Raw genomic sequence first — 20,706 nt, 5'->3', positions numbered from 1 at the left:
TGTTGCCTTGCAGCAAGAAGGTTCTGGGTTCAATCCCCCATCTTCTCCCACAGTCCAAAAACATGACTGTTAGGTTAATTGGTCTGTCTACATTGTCCCTAGTCATCCTAATTAGAATGTGTGTGCATGGTTGTTTGTCCTGTCTGTCTCTGTGTTGCCCTGCAACAGACTGGAAACCTCTCCAGGGTGTACCCTGCCTCTCACCCAGAATGTTAGCTGGAGATAGGCACCAGCAACCCTTCTGACCCCACTAGGGACAAGGGTGTAAAGAAAATGGATGGATACATTTCTGCATAAGTAGTTTTTCCCTCACAATAAGAGCATGCATAAACATCTCACTACTTGAAGAATGCTTAACAGTCGCTAATAAAAGCTTCAACAGAGACTTTAAACTTTATTCAGCTAACAGTTTACAAAACCATAAATTAAATTAAATTAGCTTATTCATATTTATCTGGAACAGCTCATTTACGGGAAGCTAACTGCCCTAAACATTTTACAAATTAGCAAAAACGCTGCAGGCAATAAATGAAAAATTAGCTCTGCTGTTAGCACTTCAGCAGATTAGCGGAAGTGGATCCACCACTGAGATTCCATGCAAGAAGAACTGGGTTAAAAACACAATTAGAGCTGAAATGATTAATTGGAATAATTGTGATGAATTAATTATTGAAATAATCAAGTTTTCTGTTTAACTTGAGTAAACAGAGTCCTATTAGCACCATATACAAACCAGTTATTAAATGGTTTATCCAAAAGATAATCTACAGATTATCAATACACTGCAATAACTGATCACACAAAGGATGTGATTTTTAGTTTTATATCAGCTGATCAACAACTGGTCCAGTCAAGCATCTCTAGAATAGACACAGAAACTTCTACTTTACCACAGCTTCTGTTTTTGGACAGTAGATGGTTGAAAACATGCTGATGAACTTCAAATGGATGTATTTCTAATTTCCCCAGATACAATAGATGACCACACTCTGCTGTGGCTCCTGAATCAAATTCGTGTTGGAATCCCACAGGTCAGCATCCAGGTCCGGCAACATAAACACACCCAGACCCACGCCTTCTTCATCGCAATAACATTTGAAAAGTAAGATTCAACTTCTTTCACAGGTACAAGAAAAAATAGCCTCTTATTTCAGATGGAAATAAAATCTTGCTGTTTATCCCCCCCAACAGCCTGCTGCGAGGAGCCGAGCAGATGGGCATGTACAAGACTGTGAAGCCACAGTTTGGTGGTGGCATGCGCCGCTTCTCCTGTGAGGAAGACAACATCTATGAGAACATAGAAAGCAAGCTTTGCTTTTTCACCTCGCAGGTTAAAAGTCTGGGATTCTCGTTATCAGTGTCACCTGGAAGTGTTAGAATGTAACTCAGGTCTTCGTAAAAAAAAAAATGGATGTACAAATGTAGGTGTTATTTTATTAAATTCCATAAAACCATGTGTGCCTGTTGTGCTTAGGAACGTCAGAGCATCATTAAGTATTGGCTGGATAACCTGCGTGCCAAACAGGGGGAGATGCTCCACAACATCCACTTCTTGGAGGGGCAGCCAATAAGTGAGATGCTTTTTATCATCTACATTTTCCAGGCCGCTCTGCATCTTCTCATTCCTTTATTCTGGTTTTATCCCTTAATGCAGGGGTTAATGTTCAAAGTGTGGCCTGGGGGCCACTTTTGCAGCAGCTAAGCTAATTTTGTGTGGATCATGGCTGCAAGCAGGGTATATGTTTTTATGATGTAAAGCTCTTTGAACTGCCTTGTTGCTGAAATGTGCTATGCAAATAACATTTGATTGATATATAATTGGGGGCCCAGGACAGGCAGATGATCCAAATGAAAACTTTTTTTTTCAGTTAAAAAAGTAAATTTTTTACAAACTGAAATTTTCTAAAAATGGAAAACATAGGCACATTACAAAGTATTCATCTTATAATATACATGTTTTTTTCTTTTTGTTTCTTAATTTCATATTGATATCCAGCAACTTTTACTATATAGCAGACATGATTTCACCAAAATCTGCATTTAGTTGATTTACTAAACCTTGGCAATATCAAGTAGTTTTCAAAGAAAATCCAAAATCATCTTCTTATTGTTGAAAATTGAGTCATTATACGACAACTCTACAACTTTAATAAGTACAAAACTTTTTTTTTATCAGTGATTTATAGATACTTTCCTGTCAAAAATTATGTCCCATGTGTAGTTTATTGCTGAGCAGGTAAAAATTTTATATATTCAATGTTTTTTCCTTGTCATATTTATGTGGCACTTTTGGACAAGGAGCTAAAAAAGTTCAACAAAAAGTACAGCATTGTTAGTATCTTAAAAGTTTACATACCCCAAAGCTTTTCACATCTTGCCACATTGTAACCCAAAAAACTTTGATTGATTTGGTTATGAGTTTACGTGATGGAACTGGGAACAAGCATCGAACTGGGAACTCTGGTTTCAGCCGTTTTCTGTACTTTTAGTTCCAGAGCTAATCGCTCGGGGAGTGATCCATCAGATGTTTCCTCTTCATGAACAAAGAATACTCAACCAGCTGATGACTTCGTGGGTCCAGGCTGTGTGTGAAAGGCAGCCCCTCGGTAAGAAATACTGGAGGATGACATGGAATGCCTCATACTGAATAGATTCCTTGAAATCGGGTCCACTTCTGCTAACTCAAGGTTGGAGTTTTTTAAAGCAAGCTGAATATCCTCAGTTATGTCTAATAAATCATTTCCAGATGACATTTGTGACTACTTTGGAGTGAAGATCGGCATGTACTTTGCTTGGCTGGGTTTCTACACCAACTCCATGCTCTACCCTGCCGTCATCGGCTTTCTGCTCTGGATACTAGCAGAAGATGATCAGGTATCACAAACCTTAAAGAGAGAGCTTTTGAGGGTATTTCAATTCATGATGTAAAATTAGGAACAAGTTAAATGAGGAGTTAAAACAAAGTCAAAATGTAATACAATTTGAAAAGAAAAATGAGGTCATTTTCACTAGCTGTAGAAATATGGGTGAGACTTAGCACAAATCTGTATATGTAAACTGAGGCTAACGCAGAGTGTGTGTGGGTATGGATGTATGCATGTACATATATGTGTGTCTGACAAGTCCATGGCAAAAAATACCCCAAAAAAACAGATAAAATGGAAAATTAATTAAACCATGTCAAGATTTTTCTTTTTTTTATTTAATAATGAGGGTCCACCTCAAAACATGGTAAGTTTATCGGGTAGGAGTTCATAAGTTTTGTACTTCTTCCTATTCCTTTTCGGGCATGTTAAGATTATTGTGGTACAAAAAATATGTCTTTTACAATACTTGTTCATGTCTGTTTCTTTATACTGCTATCATATTGAAAATAAATAAATAGTTCACCATTTTAGTTAAGTGAAGTTCTGTTAAAAGAAGTTCATATGTTATCTGTAGTTAATTTGATCTTATTGCTCAATATGTGTTGAGAAAATAATAATAATCACTGCATTATTATTTTTTTTACTTATCTTACATTCAACTTTTATTCCTATGTGCCCATATATTTATTTTACTCGTACTATTCATCATATTAAGAATCATTTTGCATTTATTGATAATATTGTTTTTGCTTAATAGTTATACTCTTGTTGTTTATTCCACCGTATGTCCCTCTTATGATCCCCTTTGACCTTATACTTCCAGAGCATAGTTTGGAGACATATTGATGGGTGAAGTGAAACATGTACATTGCAGCATTTATAGTAGGTAGAAAAATTAAGTTCATAAGTTCATTTCCTGCAGGAAATGAGGAACATCTGCAAAGATAAGGAACCAGCGGTTCTAGGTGTTTTTTCAGGGTTGCAAAACAGCCACCTTACATCTGTGCTGTCATGATCCGTGTTTTTGTGCATTTATATTAAGGTTTTTCTGTGTTCAGTTCCTGTCCTGAGTCTCTGTTGTTTCTGCGTCTTCCCTGTTGATTGATCCCAGGTGTGTCTCATTCCTTGATTTCCCTCCCAGTGTATTTAGTCCCCCCTGTTGTCTTTGTCCTTTGTTGGGTCCTTGTCGTTTGTTGTACGTCTTCCGCCTAGCTCTCCAGTCGTACTGTATGAAGTCCTGGTTAGTCTTAGCTCCTGCATTCAGTCACCAATTGTCAATTGCTGCCGGTTATTAGCTGTGTGCTATTGTTCCTGCCGTGCTGCCTGATTGGACTGTTTAGAACAGGGGTCACCAACTCCAGTCCTCGAGGGCTACCATCCTGTAACTTTTAGATGCGTCTCTGCTCAAACACACCTGGATCAAATAAACTGCTCGTTTCCAGCTTATTGCAGAGAGGAGTGAATGCTGGTGAGGGAATTCAGACATTTTGGAGCAGAGGTGAATCTAAAAGTTGCAGGATGGTAGCCCTTGAGGACTGGAGTTGGTGACCCCTGGTTTAGAGCAACATTCATCATTAAATTCATCATCATCACCATAACCTGGGTCTCAGCGTTTATCCTCACAATCACCGCTTTATGATATGTGCAAAGAGAGTAGACAAGTGAATAATAGCAACGTCATTTCCTTTTTTAACTAGAAGTCTGATGACCTCCACTCTGTACTTTATGTTTGCATGACCAAAGACTTGACATGCAAAGAACATTTTAGCCAGCATTACTGTAATACATATACTTATTAAAAAAGGCAACACATTTTCAGTTTATGAACAGAAATCCATGTCTTTAGTGTTTTCTCCTGTGTGCTGTAGAGTCATTCTCAGATTTTATATTTTCACAGAGAAAAGTTTCAAAAAGTACACATTGAAAGGGAAACATCTTCGGGTGGAAACTACTAAAAATCAATAATTTGATTTTACTTTATTTATGACTGCTACCAGGTATTAATCTCACTGTCATGCTAAAGAAAACTGATGGATCCTCCTCACAGCTTTACAATTAAAGTGGCGTAAAGTGACTGACTCAACCTTTTGTCCCCACACAGACCAGCCAGGATATCTGCTGTGTGGTTTTTGCTCTCTTTAATGTCGTCTGGGCAACTTTATTTCTGGAGCGCTGGAAGCGGCGAGAAGCGGAGCTGGCCTACAGGTGGGGCACCCTGGACACCCCCGCCGAGTCCTTGGAGGAGCCCAGGCCCCAGTTCAGGGTGAGAACTCTTCACAATATAAGCACAGGCTTCCTGTAATAATGACCCTGAAAGTTTCTCATGTCTTGGTGATATTTCCTCTGACAGTCTTCCTCCCAACACAGGGTTAGCCTACAATAGCAGGAAATGGGGTTGGTGGGTCCATGTGCTCTGAGAGCAGCAGGAGGGGCGGGGTTAGTGTGTGTGTGGGGAGGGAGGGGGTGTTATTAGGTTGCATACCCCCACAAAAGAAGCAGTGGTGGGAGGGGTTGTGATGGGTAAAGAGGCACACAGGTCACATGGGAGCTGAGCCCGGCTAGCTCAGTCGGTAGAGCATGAGACTCTTAATCTCAGGGTCGTGGGTTCGAGCCCCACGTTGGGCGCTTGCTTTTGTCAAGTTTCATTGTGTTGCCCACATAAACAGATCATGTTATCAAGCATTACACTGACCTAGGTTGTTTTTCATACTTTCATGGAAGTTAATTTTTTGAGGGAAGCTCATATTAATTAAATTAAAAGTATGTTATTGATCCCAAAGGGAAATTAAATGGTGGTGTAGACAGTGATGGCTGTTGGCAGAAAAGAGCTCCTGTAGCAGTCTGTATTACAGCAAATTCGAAAAAGCCTCTGACCAAAGACACTGTTTTTCTAAGACAATCTCTTGGTCAGGGTTGTTCATAATGTTATTTGGAAAGTCCTTCTTTGCTTCATCATGTCCAGAGGACCCCCAGTCTTTCTCAACAATCTGATTTCTAATGCGTGCCTACAGGGTGTGAGGCGGTGCAGTCCCATAACAGGCTGTGAGGAGTTCTACTACCCCGCCTGGAAGAGAGCCATGTTCAGATGGCTGGTCAGCCTGCCTGTCTGCCTGCTCTGCCTCTGCTTCGTCTTCCTCGCCATGCTCCTCTGTCTTCAACTGCAGGTCTCTGTTGGACAGCACTGTCTACCATGCTAAACAAAAACAGCTAGTAATGACACAGCTCCACAGCCAAACATAAAGAATCCAATATTAAAGTATTCAATTTTCAAACAGGTAAAATATGCATATTCTATATAGAGTGTCTAGTGCTAGTTTTATGACACATATAGAGTCATTTAGCCCTTTGAGATCTCAAGACGTAATTTTTATTAATGTATTATTTATAATACATTTATAAATAAAATGAATTATCTGTCAAATTTACACATGCATTTCATCAAGAAATGTATGTATATTTTGTCTTTCCATCTCCTTTGTTCTTTTTACATTTCCTCGCCTCCACGTTTTAATTTTCCTAAAGCTTTTTTTGCCTTGTTATGCAAATGAGGAGGGGTGGTGTCTTAGGACTTCAACTCCTGTCTATGGGCTGGTCATGCATTTCTTGATGAAAATGTATGTGTAGGAAAAAGGAAAAACAAAATCTATTAATTTCTGCTTTTATTTTTAATTATGTCAGTTTTGGTCCTCCACAGTTTTCATGTCATGACAGTGATAAATAACAGTTATTAGACTGTCACTAGTTCTAATTCCACAATAATATTCTTCACTTTGCAGGAAGTGGTGATGGAGATTCAGGAGCTGCCTAGTATCACAAGATTCATCCCTAAGATACTTCTGGCCATCACTGTAACTGTATGTGATGAAGTGTATAAGAAGATTGCCTACTGGCTTAATGACATGGGTAGGAATCATTTTGGCAAATGACAGAATTCCGTTTGTGTGAATAATAGACGAGTTCTTTGATAAGAAAGGGAGAGGATGGTGACTGACTCTCCTTTTCTCCAGCAGGAACAGAAATAGGAAATAGAATATGTCTCTGCTTCATGTTTGTTTGTTCTTCCAGAGAACTACAGGCTTCAGAGTGCCTACGAGAACAATTTGATCATCAAGATGGTTTTTGTAAGTTATCCTGTTTTGTTTTGTGCTTTGCTTTTTAAGATAGTTTGGTTTTCTATTTCTTCTTATGTCTTCTTGTTCTTCACAGTTTGAATTCATCAATTCTTACCTCAGCCTTTTCTACATTGGATTCTACCTCAAGGACATGGATCGACTGAAGGAGGTAAGAACATTGAAGAAAATTTGAAATTTGAAATTGGTAGTACAAAACAAAAATCAGTAGTTGCTATTTATTTTGGAATATGTTAGTTTTGAGCTTTGGCAAAAATTAGCCAGTCCTGTACACTCAATCAATTCAATTCAGTTTATTTATATAGCACCATTTCACAACAATTAAAATCAGTCTGCAACTTCCATCAGTGTCAGAACCCTCTGACTTCAACAGACTGCTGTTGAGCATGTCTTTAGATATTGTCTTCTCGGCTTTTTCAATGCTTTTGTTTTGGAAATCTGATGACAATTCTGGAATTTTGGCATTAAAAATGTGTATGAACTCTGGTTGTAATAATAAATAACATATTAACAAAAACAGAATCTTATGACTTGAAAATTATTGTAATGTTGATTGTTATGTCATTATCTTATTTGAGATTACACTCCATAGGCACACACTCACACCTATTGAGAATTTAAAGAGACTAATTAGCCAGTCATGTTTTGCACTGTGAGAGGAAGTCATGCATGCACAGGGAGAACATACAGAAAGACCGCAGGTTGAGATTTGTTGAGATTTTCCTGCAAGTTAATAGTGCTGCCAACTGTGCAGCCCTGAGATTAAATTGATTCTTGAAAAACATAATATTGTCACATTCCTAAAATAATGGCCTGAGTCCTTTTTTTTTTTTTGCCAAAAGTGATTTGGGGAAAAAAAAAAGCAAAGAAAACAAATAAAAAAAAAAAAACCGGAACACTTTTGACAAAAAAAAAAGATATGGCTGAAGTCATTATTTTAGGAAGGTGATGTTATTCAGACTGACAGAAGCGAGGCTGCCTTGCAGTCAGAGCCACGGCGCCATGTGACCACCAAACTTCTACTTTCAGAACCGCCATCACCCCAAGACTGATTCCTCTGTTACAGACTGTATATGTAAATAATAATAATAACTTATTTTGAATTATTTTGGCCAACAATTCTTTGTAGCTTTAGAGCTTTATGAACAATCATTTTTATCTTCATTTGTAAGCCAATTTGGATAATAGTGCCATTCAAATGTGCCAATTTGGATAATATTGCCATTCAAATGTATGGACACAAACACATGAACAGACATGAATGTTCTTCTAAATATAATGAAAACAGGAAGTTGATGGTAAAACCACTTTGTAACATCTCTACATTTTGAATCTTTTACTTTCAATTTGTAAATTGCACCTTACCTCTGACCAAGTGTAAGAACAAAACATGTGACTCTATCTATAGCAGCTGTTTCAAGGAAACCACGCAACTTCCTGTGTGTCTGACTGCACAATCACACATCTAGATGTTTCTGCACTGATAGCTCACAACACAACAACATTGAAAAGTCTAGTTAAAGTTTCTACTATTGGTAGTCATGCAAATAAACAGTACAAAGACAAATGGTAAAATGGACTGAACTTATACCACTCAAAGCACTTTGCACTTCAGGCACATCCAACATGTCATTTCATGTCATTTAATTTTCATAATGATTCATTCCATGTGTTTATGTTCATCCACGTTAACATTAGTATGACTTTGTGTATCTATACATACCCATATACCCATATACACACACAGACACATGGATACAAACACAATTCGAACATATAAAAACCCCTTTTAAAATAAGTTTATGTCAATTGATACATCTACTTTAACTGAATACACACAAAATAAATCTGAAAAATAAGTATTTACCCAATGTGCACACATATCCATATATCAATAATCTGTATCACACATAACAATACATATAAAGCATAAATTCCATTTAATATGTCTGAGAAGGTGTAGGAAGAAATAATGTATTTAACCGTACCCCTTCTCCAATACACCATAATAACAAACATATATATGCACATATAAAACAATATATGTTGTATGTAAAGTCTCTGTTTTCCTTTCAGATGCTTGCTACTCTATTGATTTTCCGCCAATTCCTGCAAAACATCAAAGAAGTCCTTCAGCCATATCTCTACGAGCAAAGCAAGCTCGGCGTCTTCACCCCAAAGGTCTTATGGGAGCTCCTACAAGTCATCATTCTCAAGTATGGGCGTCTGGCTCTTGGGAAGGCACAAGCCTCAATTACCTCCTACTCCTTCTTGAGTCCCAGAGGAATCTCAAACAGTCACGCCACAAATTGTAACCAGGAACCAAGGAGAAGAGGAGATCTGAAAGCTGGCTTCAGGCTCTCAGAGGAAGAGTGGGACATGAACGACAGCATTATAAAGCATCGGAAAGTCAGCTTCACCGAGAAGGTGGACTACAAGAATGTCAAGACGGAGACCCAGGCTGTGGAGGACAGTTTCCTGGAGGACAGTCCGACGCTGGTGGAAGACGGGATGGATCCATCCAGTATTTTTGACAGTTGTGATGAGGACAGTGACTGTGAATCGCTGTCTCAGGTAGTGTGGTCAACATTGTTTCTGTCTAATGGGCAGGGTTTCTCAACATCTTAAGGGCCCACCATTGTTGGGCAGAAGTCGACAATGCTTGACAAAGGTTTGTTTTCACAAACACCCTTCAAGGTCCACAAGACTCACTGGTCTTAGCTCCTGTGAAGCCCCTCCAACTGCAGTATACGTCATGGTGTTTCATCATATGTGTAGTTTACAACAGGAAGGGGTGGATGACATGAGGCTGAGAACTAAAAGAAGTAATTTTCATCACCCAACTGCGACAATGAGAACCAATTTCGGCACGTTGGCTTGACCATGCTGGACCCTTAAGAAATGTGTGAATAAGTACACATTAAAGATGTTTCAGTTATTAGCACAGAAGTATCATTTTTAATTTTTCCTTCAGCAGGAGACCAAGGAGAGTGTCAGTGTGTCCTCTTCAAAAGAATCCGATTCCATCTACCAGAGAAGGAGTGTAGGGGAGGGGAAAGATGACAAGAAATCTTGGATGGATCCACCAGAGGAAACCAAAACTGTTGCTTTGACTCAGGCTGAGATAGAGAGTTGTATGCAGACATATGAGGTAGCCTTCCTGATACATGTTTCTCCAAAATTATATCTACTCACAGTTATGTGTACACATTAAAAAAATGTGACTAATCTTTTTGTGGTGGGACATTTGATGTGAAAAGGGAACACTTCAAGACTACCAGGAGATGTTCATTCAGTTCGGCTACGTGGTGCTCTTTTCCTCGGCCTTTCCCCTGGCGGCCATGTGTGCTCTTATCAACAACATCATTGAGATACGAAGTGATGCCCTGAAGCTGTGCACTGGCCTTCAGAGACCGTTCGGACAGAGAGTGGAGAACATCGGACAGTGGCAGGTTGGTGGCTTCCAGCTTGGAAATGTCAGTAATGCCTTTCAGGCTTCCACCTCAACAGCCTGTAAATTTGTCTGCTTGTTTTCAACAACAGACTGCAATGGAAGCCATGGGCTTGATAGCCATTATAGTTAACTGTTACCTGATTGGTCAGTGTGGCCAGCTTCAGCGTCTGTTCCCCTGGTTGAGCCCAGAGATGACCATCATCTCCATTGTCTTGCTTGAGGTACTTCCTACACACTTTCATTAAACCTAAAAATGTTCTGTCTAGTGTAGGTTTTATGGCGTATGCAAGACTTATTTATCCATCAAAACACAGAATGTGAAAATGAATGTCTTGTACTCTGATGTGTTGTCTTGAGTTTGTCCCTTTGTGGTCTTGTGGGTTTTCAGCACTTTGCAATCCTCCTAAAGTACGTCATCCATGTCGCCATCCCTGATATCCCTGGCTGGGTAGCAGACGAGATGGCCAAGCTAGAGTACCGACGAAGGGAAGCTTTCAAGGTATATCGCTCTGTCATAGCTTGAAAGACCTTCTGCCAACATCAGACCTGCTGTTGGCTGCTGATTGGCCAATTTGTATTGCATATATGTGTGTATACGTCCCTTCGTTTCTTGGTGTGTGTTAACCTGAAATGCTCTGTGGTCCAGTCTGTCTTTGAATAGTGGCAGTGCGTGACGTCAGTCAGCTCTCTGTACAGTGCTCCTTTTTCAGATCTTTTCAGTTTTTTACTTGTCACACTTCAAAGGACAACAATGTTAACATCAGAGCAAAATAATCAGAGTAACAATTAAAAAAGTTTTTATGTGATGATGTCACTTAGGGTTGCACAATATATTGCAAATATATTGCTACCGCAATATTATTGTGCCCATTATTCATATCCCAAATGATTGTTTGGAGTGCAATCATTTTTGGCTAGTATATTCAGTGTTCTGAACATGATTATGATAAGCACTGTTATTGTGATCATAAAATGTATTAATATTATTGTCATCACAGTATTTTCTAAAATTGTGCAACCCTAATTTCATTTATTAAGAAAAAAAGCCTTGTGCAATAGAACCTGTATGACAATGTACAGGTTTAACTTCTTTCAACTTTTTCTGATCTAAAGAAAATCAGAAGAAGTTAAATAACACATGTGAAACAGTCATTCTGGAAAGGGTTACAAAGCCATTTGAAAAGTGTCAAGACTCCAGAAAACCACAGTGAGAACTGTTATCAACACATAGCGCAAATATGGAACAATGGTGAACTTTCCCAAAATGTCTGCATCAATCACTCATTCAGGAGGTCACAAAAAACCCAGAACAATGTTTAAAGGTCTGCAGGCCTCACTTACCTCAATTAAGGTCAGAGTTAAGGATTCAACAATGAGAAAGACAGACTGGGCCTATAAAATGGCCTCCTAGTGAGAGTTTCAAGGTGAGACCTATGGCTGAACCAAATAAACACCAAGCTCTTACTTGCAAAAATATTTTTCCTTGACCTCTTAATAGCTTAAAACAAAAAATGTGATGGGTCTAATGACTTAATGGTACCTTTTACAAAAATTTGTACCTTACATATATGCCAAATATGAGAGATAATGTATGAAAAAAAAATTAAGCCTCTCTGGCTCCTATTGCTATGTGCAGAAATGCATCGCTCCCGGTGAGAGGAGAGTGAGAGTTTGATTACACAATCACATCTCACCTACAAACCAGACTTTCTACACAAAGGAAGTAGAGTTTGATTAAAGTGTGCTAAACAGAGGATGTTATCAAACTCTGATGCAGAGCAAAAAGTGAACTCCGGTCTGCCTACGGACCAGGTGTCGATTTGGTTGAAGTTAATTACGGTGCGTTTTTAATACATATATGAACGCCAAGCAGTCTGGATACCGCTCCAAACGCAGGAAGTGGATTACAACACAATCCATTCTGGGTAAATACAACCAAAACAAACATGTACATCTAGCAGAAATGAAGAAATGACTCTTTTACCAAAGACAAAAGAGAAATCTTCCAACCACTCCACTTTTGTTCACATTTTATGAAGAAGGAAGATGCCCTCAGTGTCTTTTTCAGAGGTGTTTCCTTCAGTGTTTCTTAGGTGAAAGGGTGAACAGGGTTTCCAAAGGGTCTGGTTGGTTTGACACAATCCTGTGTGAAAGAGAACACACCGGCTGAAAATGAACCAAATACTGCTTTTTTGGTCCCCTGTCGAACCAAGTCTACCAGACTATCAAGTGTGAAAACACCCTTAGTTTGCAGTCAGAATGTAGAACACACTGTTGCTCTGTAGAATGCTTCTTTTCCATCACTTTGTCCTAAATGTTTAACCTTTCAGAAACATGAGCTGCAGGCACAGCAGCACTTCCAGCAGCAGCTTCGGCGCCGCCGGGAGGAGGAGGAGCTTCACCGTCAGGCCGAGCTGCAGGCAGAAGCTCATCATGAGAGCGACTACCACAAGGCGGACATGCAGCACCAGCACCACCACGACAAATCACAGGGCAACAAGCCTGGTGACAAGCCCAAGAGGCCCAGCTCCCTGCTGGGGAATAACAATGTGATGAAGCTCAAACAGATTATTCCTCTCCAAGGGAAGTTCTCCTCTGGGTCGTCCCGGTCACCAGCTCAGTCACCAACGGGAGGCGAGGCAAAGCTGCCTGGATTTCTGAAGTTCCTAAAGTCACCTGAAGTGAAAAAAGAGCCAGCGGCGGCATCTGGAGGAACACCAGGCTCAGCAGTGATGTCTTCAGCTCCCCCGGGTGGACAGGAGAAGCCACAATCCCCTAACAGAACATTTAGTCCAGGGAAGCTGTTTAATTTTAGCAAATCAGAGGGTACGGTGGTGTGTGCTAATGGCACACAGCAGCCGAACCAGGCTACTAACTCTCAACCTAACACAACCACAGAGGAATTACCCTCAAACGAGTCAGATAAAGGAGAATCAAGACTACAGACTGATTTAGAAAACCCGAAGACCTAACAAATGATCACCCACAGCAATGTCATATTAGGAAGGGAGAAAAATGTACAAATGATCATGAAAAATGTAGAAGCACTGATGCACTCCGGTGTTAAACCACAAGGACCACATGCAGCAAGTGTTCAGCTTTTACTCTTGATGCAACTCCATAAAGCGTGCCACTGTCTCTGTATACACTTAATTACCTAACTTCCATGTATAAACTGTACAGTAAGTGTCACTGATTCTATGGGGGTTCAGTAACAGTGCAGCCTGATCCGAGACAGTACCAGAGACAGAAAGGGTCCAGAACCAAGACAGTAGAAAGGCAGTTTGTAGGTCAAACTTCCAGCTCCAAGTTGGTGCTGGTACTGGATGCATGTACCAGCACCACGCATGCGCAGTGAACATGTGCATGCGTGACATGTTCACTGTCTTTTCAGTTGCAATGCACGTTCAAAGCCATTGGGATTCTTCTGCACTAGGTCAGATATAGTCACTGTGACCATAAAAAAAATCTATTTTTCCAAACTTTGATTTTCTATGAATTTATTTTACTACATAATTTAGTGACTGTAACTATACGAGGCAAATAAATGTCACTCAGTTCAATGTCCATGTGAGAGAAACAAGAAAGGAGGAGCTGGTGTTGCTTCATGAGAGACCATGCTGCTGCTGGGTTCTGATGCCTCCAGGCAGTGGCAACCACAAGGGAGGTGAGGGGCAAACTCTACCCTATTGGTTCAGCCACCACTGTTTAAACTTACAGTGAGGCTGAAAAGAGAGTACATCCTGTTTGTTCTTGGGTTTAATGTATATTAGGACATTATAAAATTTCACACCAAACCAAATCCCAAGAAAAAACAATTATAGCAAAATCTAGACTTATTTCATGTGACGGAGGTCAAACTGTTGTGTTCACAGCCAAACAGACTTTAAAAAGAAACTGCAAGAAGAGTTAAAAGGAAATAAACAATATAATTAAAAAATCTAAGAAAGAAGTGGCAACAATTTATCAAGAAGTTGATATAAACAAACCACTATTATAATAATTATTATTCTTTTAGAAAACAAAGAAAATGTTGCATCCAAAAATCGACATTTTCCAGAAAAACTAAAAACAAGTCTAATTTATGTTCAGGAGTCCAAATAAATGTTTTTTTTCTTCTGTCTGTTCAACAGCAGCTTTTTGTTCCGTTTTGAACAAAAAGTAAACCATGATGGAAACACTGGTGAAAAAACTAAGTTCACCTATGGTGCCTTCATGGGACATTAGAGGGGCTGTAGCAGCCTGGTGTTCATTAACTGATTATTATCAACATAGGCACCACCATGCAATTGTTAGTTATGACAGCTCAGTATTTGTTTTTATTTATTTTAAAAAGTTAAACACAGAGTCAGATTTTTTAAGTCTTAATTTCTTCTAGTTTTGATGATTACGCCTCACAGATCCTGGAAACCCATCATTCAGTGTCTCAGAAAATCAGAATATTGCTTAACAGACATGACAGGCTTCTGAAAACAATGTTTATTTCTATTCCATTAATTTTTGGTTGGGGCTCCTTTTGCATGAATTACTGCATGAATGCGGTGTGGCAAGGAAGAGGTCAGCCTGTGACCCAGGTAGCTTTTACAGCGGCCTTCTGGTCATCTGCCTTGGATCTGGAGTGTCATCTTCCACTTAACAGTCCAGATATTCTCTACAGGGTTAAAGGTCAAATTCACAAATTTTTGAATGGATTCTTCTTGACAATCATCTCAAAGCTTCAATTATGTTCCTGGTGCACCTTGTTCTAAATAACATTTTCCTTCCATTCAACTTTCTATGGATATACCCCAGATACAGCCTTCTGTGAACCAGCAGCTTCTTCAGCAATCACCTCTTGTAGCCTTCTCTCCGAGTGGACAGTGTCCATCACTGTCTAATGCTCCAGTCAGAATGTTGTGTCTTATCAACCCAGACTGAGAGGGTCAGGAAACCTCTGCAGGCGTTTTCAGTCGATTAGCTGATTAAGGTGTGAACCGTGAGTTTTCAGTGTTTAATATCTCCACAGTGTTCTTATATTGTGAGATACTAAATTGATGGTTGTCATTATCTTTAGGACATAGTCATCAAAAATAGTAGAAATAGAGACCTGAAAAATCCCAGTGTGTGATGTATCTGCACATGAGTCACTTTCTGTGAAAGTGACTCATGTGATAAAAACTATAAAACTTTTTAATAAAATGTTTTAAGTGCAACTGTAATCATGACTGGAAAACATTTAGAAAAGAAAAGTTGTCTATCTTCACATTGATCACCTTCACAGTATTCCAAAACACAACTGTCAGACCATAACGCATAATACAATGTTTCTCAACATGGTTTTTCTACAAGGCCTGCTGAATCATGCAGTGTGGATGAAGGTACAGTTTTGTACATTCAAATGAAATTCAAATTGAAATGATTTTTTTAAAGGAACAGGTGATTTTTATTGTACCCTGATACATAAAATCCAAGAGCTGAAACAGGGTGTACTTTCTTCCTGTCATGACAGAAGAAAGGGTTTTTTTTTTCCTTGAAAGTTTCTCCAAAGCTTTCTGGTTTGTGTCAGTTACTGTGTGTCACCATGTACCTTCATACAAACGCTGACAGTGCATATATGCAATAAACTCAGACACATTCCAAACTCGTCATGTGAGAGCTGCAACTGTTCTACTGAGAGGTTGAAAGAACTGTCCACGTCAAATATGCTAAATGTTAGAATCGGTACTCATCATGCCTGAGCAGGTAAACACTCAGTCCAAACCTCTGAGCAGCAGTCAATGAATAAACAAACACCACAAAAAATTCTGAAAGAAAGATGCATTTTACTGTTCAGAGGACGTTCTTGTTACATTGTGACCAAAATCTGCCTTTAAATGCAACAGCTTAAATTAAAAAAAACAACAAAGCTAAACAAAGAAGATATTACTTCAAGAAACAAGATACAATACAAAACCATTTGTCGCATTAAAAGGACAAACATAATTTATTGGAATTCTGAAGAGAACCAAAGCAAATCTGTTGACGGGAATCCACATCACTCTGAAACACAGTAGTGTTTCAGAGTGAACACTATGAACATCATGCTGTGGGAACAGGGAAGAAGGATGGAACTAAATATACGAGAATCAGGGAAGAAAACCTGCAGAAGACTTGAGGACTGGGGAGGAGCTTTGTCTTCTAGCAGGCCCCAAAACATGGAACACGGAACGGGTTATGAAAACATAATCATATCTTAAAATGGCCCAGTCAAAGTCCAGATCTTGATGTTGAGACTTCATGGTAAGACTTGAAAACTGATGTTCACAGATCTCCATCTAGTGTAACTGCATTGAGTTGGAGCTATTATACAACACAGGCAAAGCTAGCAGCCGTAATGCTTTCTGCTGTTAATTACAGTGAAGGCTGCAATTACAAATGCACTTCACACTTTGCAGATTTATTTAGAAAACACTTATCTATTTCCTTAGATGTCACGTTACATTGTGTGTACTATAATGTTTTTCCTCTTTAATCAAAAATCCCAATAAAACATGAATGTAATTTATGGTGACAGCGTGCCAAAATTAAAGGAGCATGAATATTTTTTCGAAGGACTGTTACTCCAACATGTACACTGCAAATATCCAAACGCTTGTCAGGAAGTGAGCATTCAGTCTGAACCCGTTTCTCAATTCATTGAACTCTTTATAGAAGACTCTTTCCCACCGGTACCTGCTCGGCCCAACTCGGCCCAGTTTTCAGGGTTCTTCTTTAGTGTGTCTGGCACATTTATAGCACGGACTCACAGGAAGTCTCACTATTACTATGGATACAAGTTAACTTAAACATAGTTGTAGATATTAACAAAATATTGAAGTATTATTTTAATCTTATTGTTAGAAAATGTACACCATTGGTTGTGAAATCTCACACCACAGAGTGCATGAAAGCTACAAAATCTACCTCTGGAAACCGATCTGAATCCCCCGATGTGAGCATGAAATCTGCTTCACTAGACGCTGGCTCATATTTCTCCAATGCGGCATATCATTTAAGGCAATAAATCACTAGTTTCTCTGAGGAAACAACTCATTTCCTTCAGCATTCAGGTCTTTTAATGCAGAAAGCCCAGAATCAATAAATCATCATAAACCACTCAACATTAAAGATGAAACTAGAACATATTTGAAATGCCTCCTTTCATTACCAATTATGAAAGTGGAAAATACCTGATTGAGCACGAACCAGAATGATAGCAACATATGCATATGCGTGAATTATTGCATACATAAGCTCTGCAACAATTAGAACTTCATATGCTGCGTACAAACGAGACTGTATAGGACGAGAAGAAGAACAAAACAGGATGGAGGGCAGACGAGGTAGAAGTATGGTCATGTTAAGACTCCCACTCTACAGCAGAGACATGGAGACTTGGTAGGTAAAAGAGCTGCTGGAGTAAACCTGGAGTCACACTGTGGGGGGCTGCTGGGACAACTGCGGTTCGAAACCATCAGCACTGTTTACCGCACCACCACGTCTGCAAACACGCCGCATGTCTGAGTGGATTCTGTTGAAGCAGTCGAGTCTCTGGGAGAACGGAGGAAGCAGTGTGGTTCTTTACGAGTCCTCGGTGGGCTCCTCACTATCCGTTCGCGCCATCTTTCGCGGAGGTGCTGCGCTATCCTCTTCTGTCTGCTCCTGCTCTCGCTTCTTCCCCGAATTCTGGCAAATTTAGAAGAAAATCCGAATCGTTTGCTCATGACGTTCAGCGTGGGCAGTCAAAGATAAAACAATGATGGCTCAGATGTTTACATACAAATTTGAATGTCGTGCTTCACATAGTCTCTTTTCCTGAATAGAAAATTAATATAATGTACAGCAAAAGAGTTTGAAATGTGGATAGGTTAGGTTGGCATTTATTGTGGTATTTCTTTACCCAGAAAATGTTGGATCTGTCAAATATATACATGTACTCATAAACTTGTTGCAATAAGCAATTAATCAATTAACCCCATGATAAAATTCCATTCTGATGATTATTTTTTGAAGGACAGTCAATTGTATTTATGGTTTCGGGTGTGTGTGGGTTTTATTTGCATTTTATTTAATTGTTTTTGTCACGTTTTATTTTGGATGTATAAAATATCTTCCAATTCTAGCGTTAAAATTAAAGGTTACTGGCTTTTGAGAGGGCAAAATTGTATTGTTACGCCATTATAAATGTATTACTTGAAAATTGTCTCAAAATAACAATGTTATTGTAATAATTACTGGGACAATTTATCAACCAGCAAAATTTATTATCATGACATGACAATAAATTTGCTGCAATTGCTAAGTTGAAGGTTCTAGAAACTGTGGAGTCTATTCAAATCTGACCAGCTGGTCATTTTTTGCAGCATACAAGGAGTTTGTTTGACTTCATATACCCTGAGACTTTCTGTTTCTAAAATCCTGCAGGTTTCCAGATCATCACATCATTCCACTCATTTACCTTTTTATCCCACTGCTGATGTAGATACCGCAGTAGGATGTTTGTCTTCTCTGTCACAATGACTGAGTGAAATAACACAGACAGGAAACATTAAAAGATGCACAGGATGTTCTGTTTAGAACAAGTCTTGGAACTTACTCTGATCTGATGGATATTCTCGTGTAGGAAGATACACAGACGGCCGACGGTTCTGGAGCACAGGATTGGCAATAAGTTTAAGTCAGAAATGAGCAGTAATCATGTCGACAAAACAGGAACATTTGTTTATCCAAACAGTGAGAATGGAGAACTTACTGATGCTTTACATACGGAGTCTGCATGGAACCTGGTGAAGCTGTTTTTGTTGTAGACAGGCAGCCCCTTCAGGAAGTTCCTCTGTCAAAGGTTCAGGACAGATAAAGCATAAGCAGTAATTCCCCGGTGGCAAAAATAATTCCTGACATCAGTGGTACAAACTACTAATTATTTCACAAGTTCACACTGTTGTTAATGGGCCAGAAGCCAGAAACCCAATAGAACAAATGATTTATTCTTCTACAATGTATCGAAACGCCGACATAAAGCAACAGTAAACATACCTTCTCCATTTTTGTCTTCGCGTATCCACTAGCTTAGCACGCTGAGTGAAAACGAGCTAGCAACAAAGCTTTGTTGTTGAGTCGTTTCCTAGAAACCGACTTGTTACCTCTTAGACAGCTTCTCAAGACGACTAACGGTCATGAACTACATCCAATATTACTGTACTACGTCAGCTTTATCATTTAGACGCTTAAAAGTCTATCAGAAAAAAACCACAAACATTTACTAAAGGTGTCTGCGTAGCTCTCAGTTCACAACTCCATCTTTGTTGTTTATCCATTTCGGAGGCGGTGACTCTTTAACCTTCACGTCATCTCATTGGTTTAAATGTGAACGAGCTCTGAAGAGTGATACGATGATTGGCCAAAACGGTGATTACGTAATTTTTCCTTTGAGCCTGTGGGAGTTTCCAGCACTACGTTATATTATGGCAATGCAAACCATAGACATATTAAACAATGTATTTGCATTTCTTTATTTTGTCAATAATCAATACAGCTAACAAGTTACTATTGCTCTGAAATTCTGTATTATTCCCATTTTTATTTTTCCGATTTTTGTAATCCAAAGTATCTTGAAATAATACAATTAATACCAAGATTCCATAATTAAAATGTAAAACAAATTAAAATGTCGATTTATTAATTTGACGTGTATTTATCTGTTTATTAAATTATCAACACATTCCAAAACACCCTCTTAGTAAATGCATATTATTTTTTACATTTATTCTGAAGTCAATAATATTGTCACAACAGGAAGAATAAGTAGAATGACAGACTTTAAGTGTTTATTTCTGCTAATTTTGATTCTAATAGCTCACAACTGAAAAAAAACAATAAAAAGTCTCTGAATATTACATCAAATCATTGAAAGTTGATTTTTTTTTCCAATGCAGAAACGTCACCTTGCTAAAAGAGGGGAAAAAATCATGTACCCCATATGTTCCATACATACCTCTAGTTGGGGTTCCATATGCACAAATTACTGCATCAATGCTATTCAAGCAAAAGCTGAGTCGTGTTGCTTGGACCCCAGTTCTTCCTTCCAGTCAACTTTCCATTATTATGATTGGATAAAACATTGTAAAAAGCCAGCTTTTTTACCATGACCTTCAAGCAGCAGTATGTAACTTTGTAAAAAAAAAAAAAATGAAGAAGAAGAAGTCAATGTACTAATGGCAGAGAAACAACTTGCCTTTACAGAAAAACGGTTTATCCG

At 38.9% G+C, this 20,706-nt stretch overlaps 2 protein-coding genes and 1 non-coding gene across 9 annotated transcripts in view; 2 read left to right on the top strand and 1 right to left on the bottom strand.

Annotated features, from left to right (window-relative positions):
* Positions 1 to 15,947, top strand: part of ano8a (anoctamin 8a) — a 30,888-nt gene extending 14,941 nt beyond the window's left edge. The window contains exons 2-17 of one of the 5 annotated variants that reach the window (XM_015060852.1): positions 970 to 1,102; positions 1,192 to 1,330; positions 1,475 to 1,571; positions 2,490 to 2,606; positions 2,747 to 2,874; positions 4,969 to 5,130; positions 5,879 to 6,031; positions 6,644 to 6,770; positions 6,933 to 6,988; positions 7,074 to 7,148; positions 9,074 to 9,571; positions 9,975 to 10,148; positions 10,258 to 10,449; positions 10,541 to 10,672; positions 10,840 to 10,950; positions 12,782 to 15,947. In XM_015060852.1, coding sequence (XP_014916338.1) covers positions 970 to 1,102; positions 1,192 to 1,330; positions 1,475 to 1,571; positions 2,490 to 2,606; positions 2,747 to 2,874; positions 4,969 to 5,130; positions 5,879 to 6,031; positions 6,644 to 6,770; positions 6,933 to 6,988; positions 7,074 to 7,148; positions 9,074 to 9,571; positions 9,975 to 10,148; positions 10,258 to 10,449; positions 10,541 to 10,672; positions 10,840 to 10,950; positions 12,782 to 13,423 — 2,936 coding nt within the window. In that variant the 3' untranslated portion in view covers positions 13,424 to 15,947. Of the gene's footprint in view, positions 1 to 969; positions 1,103 to 1,191; positions 1,381 to 1,474; positions 1,572 to 2,489; positions 2,607 to 2,746; positions 2,875 to 4,968; positions 5,131 to 5,878; positions 6,032 to 6,643; positions 6,771 to 6,932; positions 6,989 to 7,073; positions 7,149 to 9,073; positions 9,572 to 9,971; positions 10,149 to 10,257; positions 10,450 to 10,540; positions 10,673 to 10,839; positions 10,951 to 12,781 lie in introns of those variants that run through there. The other 4 variants (XM_015060851.1, XM_015060853.1, XM_015060854.1 and 1 more) reach the window with 4 other exon arrangements.
* On the top strand, positions 5,420 to 5,492 carry trnak-cuu (transfer RNA lysine (anticodon CUU)). The gene has a single exon. It is a non-coding gene; the product is annotated as a tRNA-Lys (tRNA).
* A 1,551-nt stretch (positions 15,948 to 17,498) lies between the features above and the next one.
* On the bottom strand, positions 17,499 to 19,813 carry LOC106965009 (DET1- and DDB1-associated protein 1-like). Of its 3 annotated transcripts, none has more exons than XM_015060857.1 (5): positions 19,706 to 19,813; positions 19,201 to 19,281; positions 19,045 to 19,096; positions 18,907 to 18,968; positions 17,499 to 18,134 (listed from the first exon to the last, which is right to left on the bottom strand). In XM_015060857.1, exons 1-5 carry the CDS (start codon positions 19,763 to 19,765, stop codon positions 18,030 to 18,032), a joined length of 360 nt encoding a protein of 119 aa, XP_014916343.1. In that variant the 5' UTR covers positions 19,766 to 19,813; the 3' UTR covers positions 17,499 to 18,029. The 3 variants fall into 3 exon arrangements, with proteins under 3 accessions (XP_014916343.1, XP_014916344.1, XP_014916345.1); XM_015060858.1 differs by having other exon boundaries at positions 19,712 to 19,806; XM_015060859.1 differs by having other exon boundaries at positions 19,485 to 19,798.
* Between the last annotated feature and the right edge of the window lie 893 nt (positions 19,814 to 20,706).

This window comes from Poecilia latipinna, unplaced genomic scaffold, assembly GCF_001443285.1.
Source record: "Poecilia latipinna isolate Pla-1442-1.1 unplaced genomic scaffold, P_latipinna-1.0 Scaffold1750, whole genome shotgun sequence".
NCBI classification, from domain to species: domain Eukaryota; kingdom Metazoa; phylum Chordata; class Actinopteri; order Cyprinodontiformes; family Poeciliidae; genus Poecilia; species Poecilia latipinna.
Note: the sequence above shows the minus strand (reverse complement) of the source record. Positions and strands in the feature narration are given on the sequence as shown.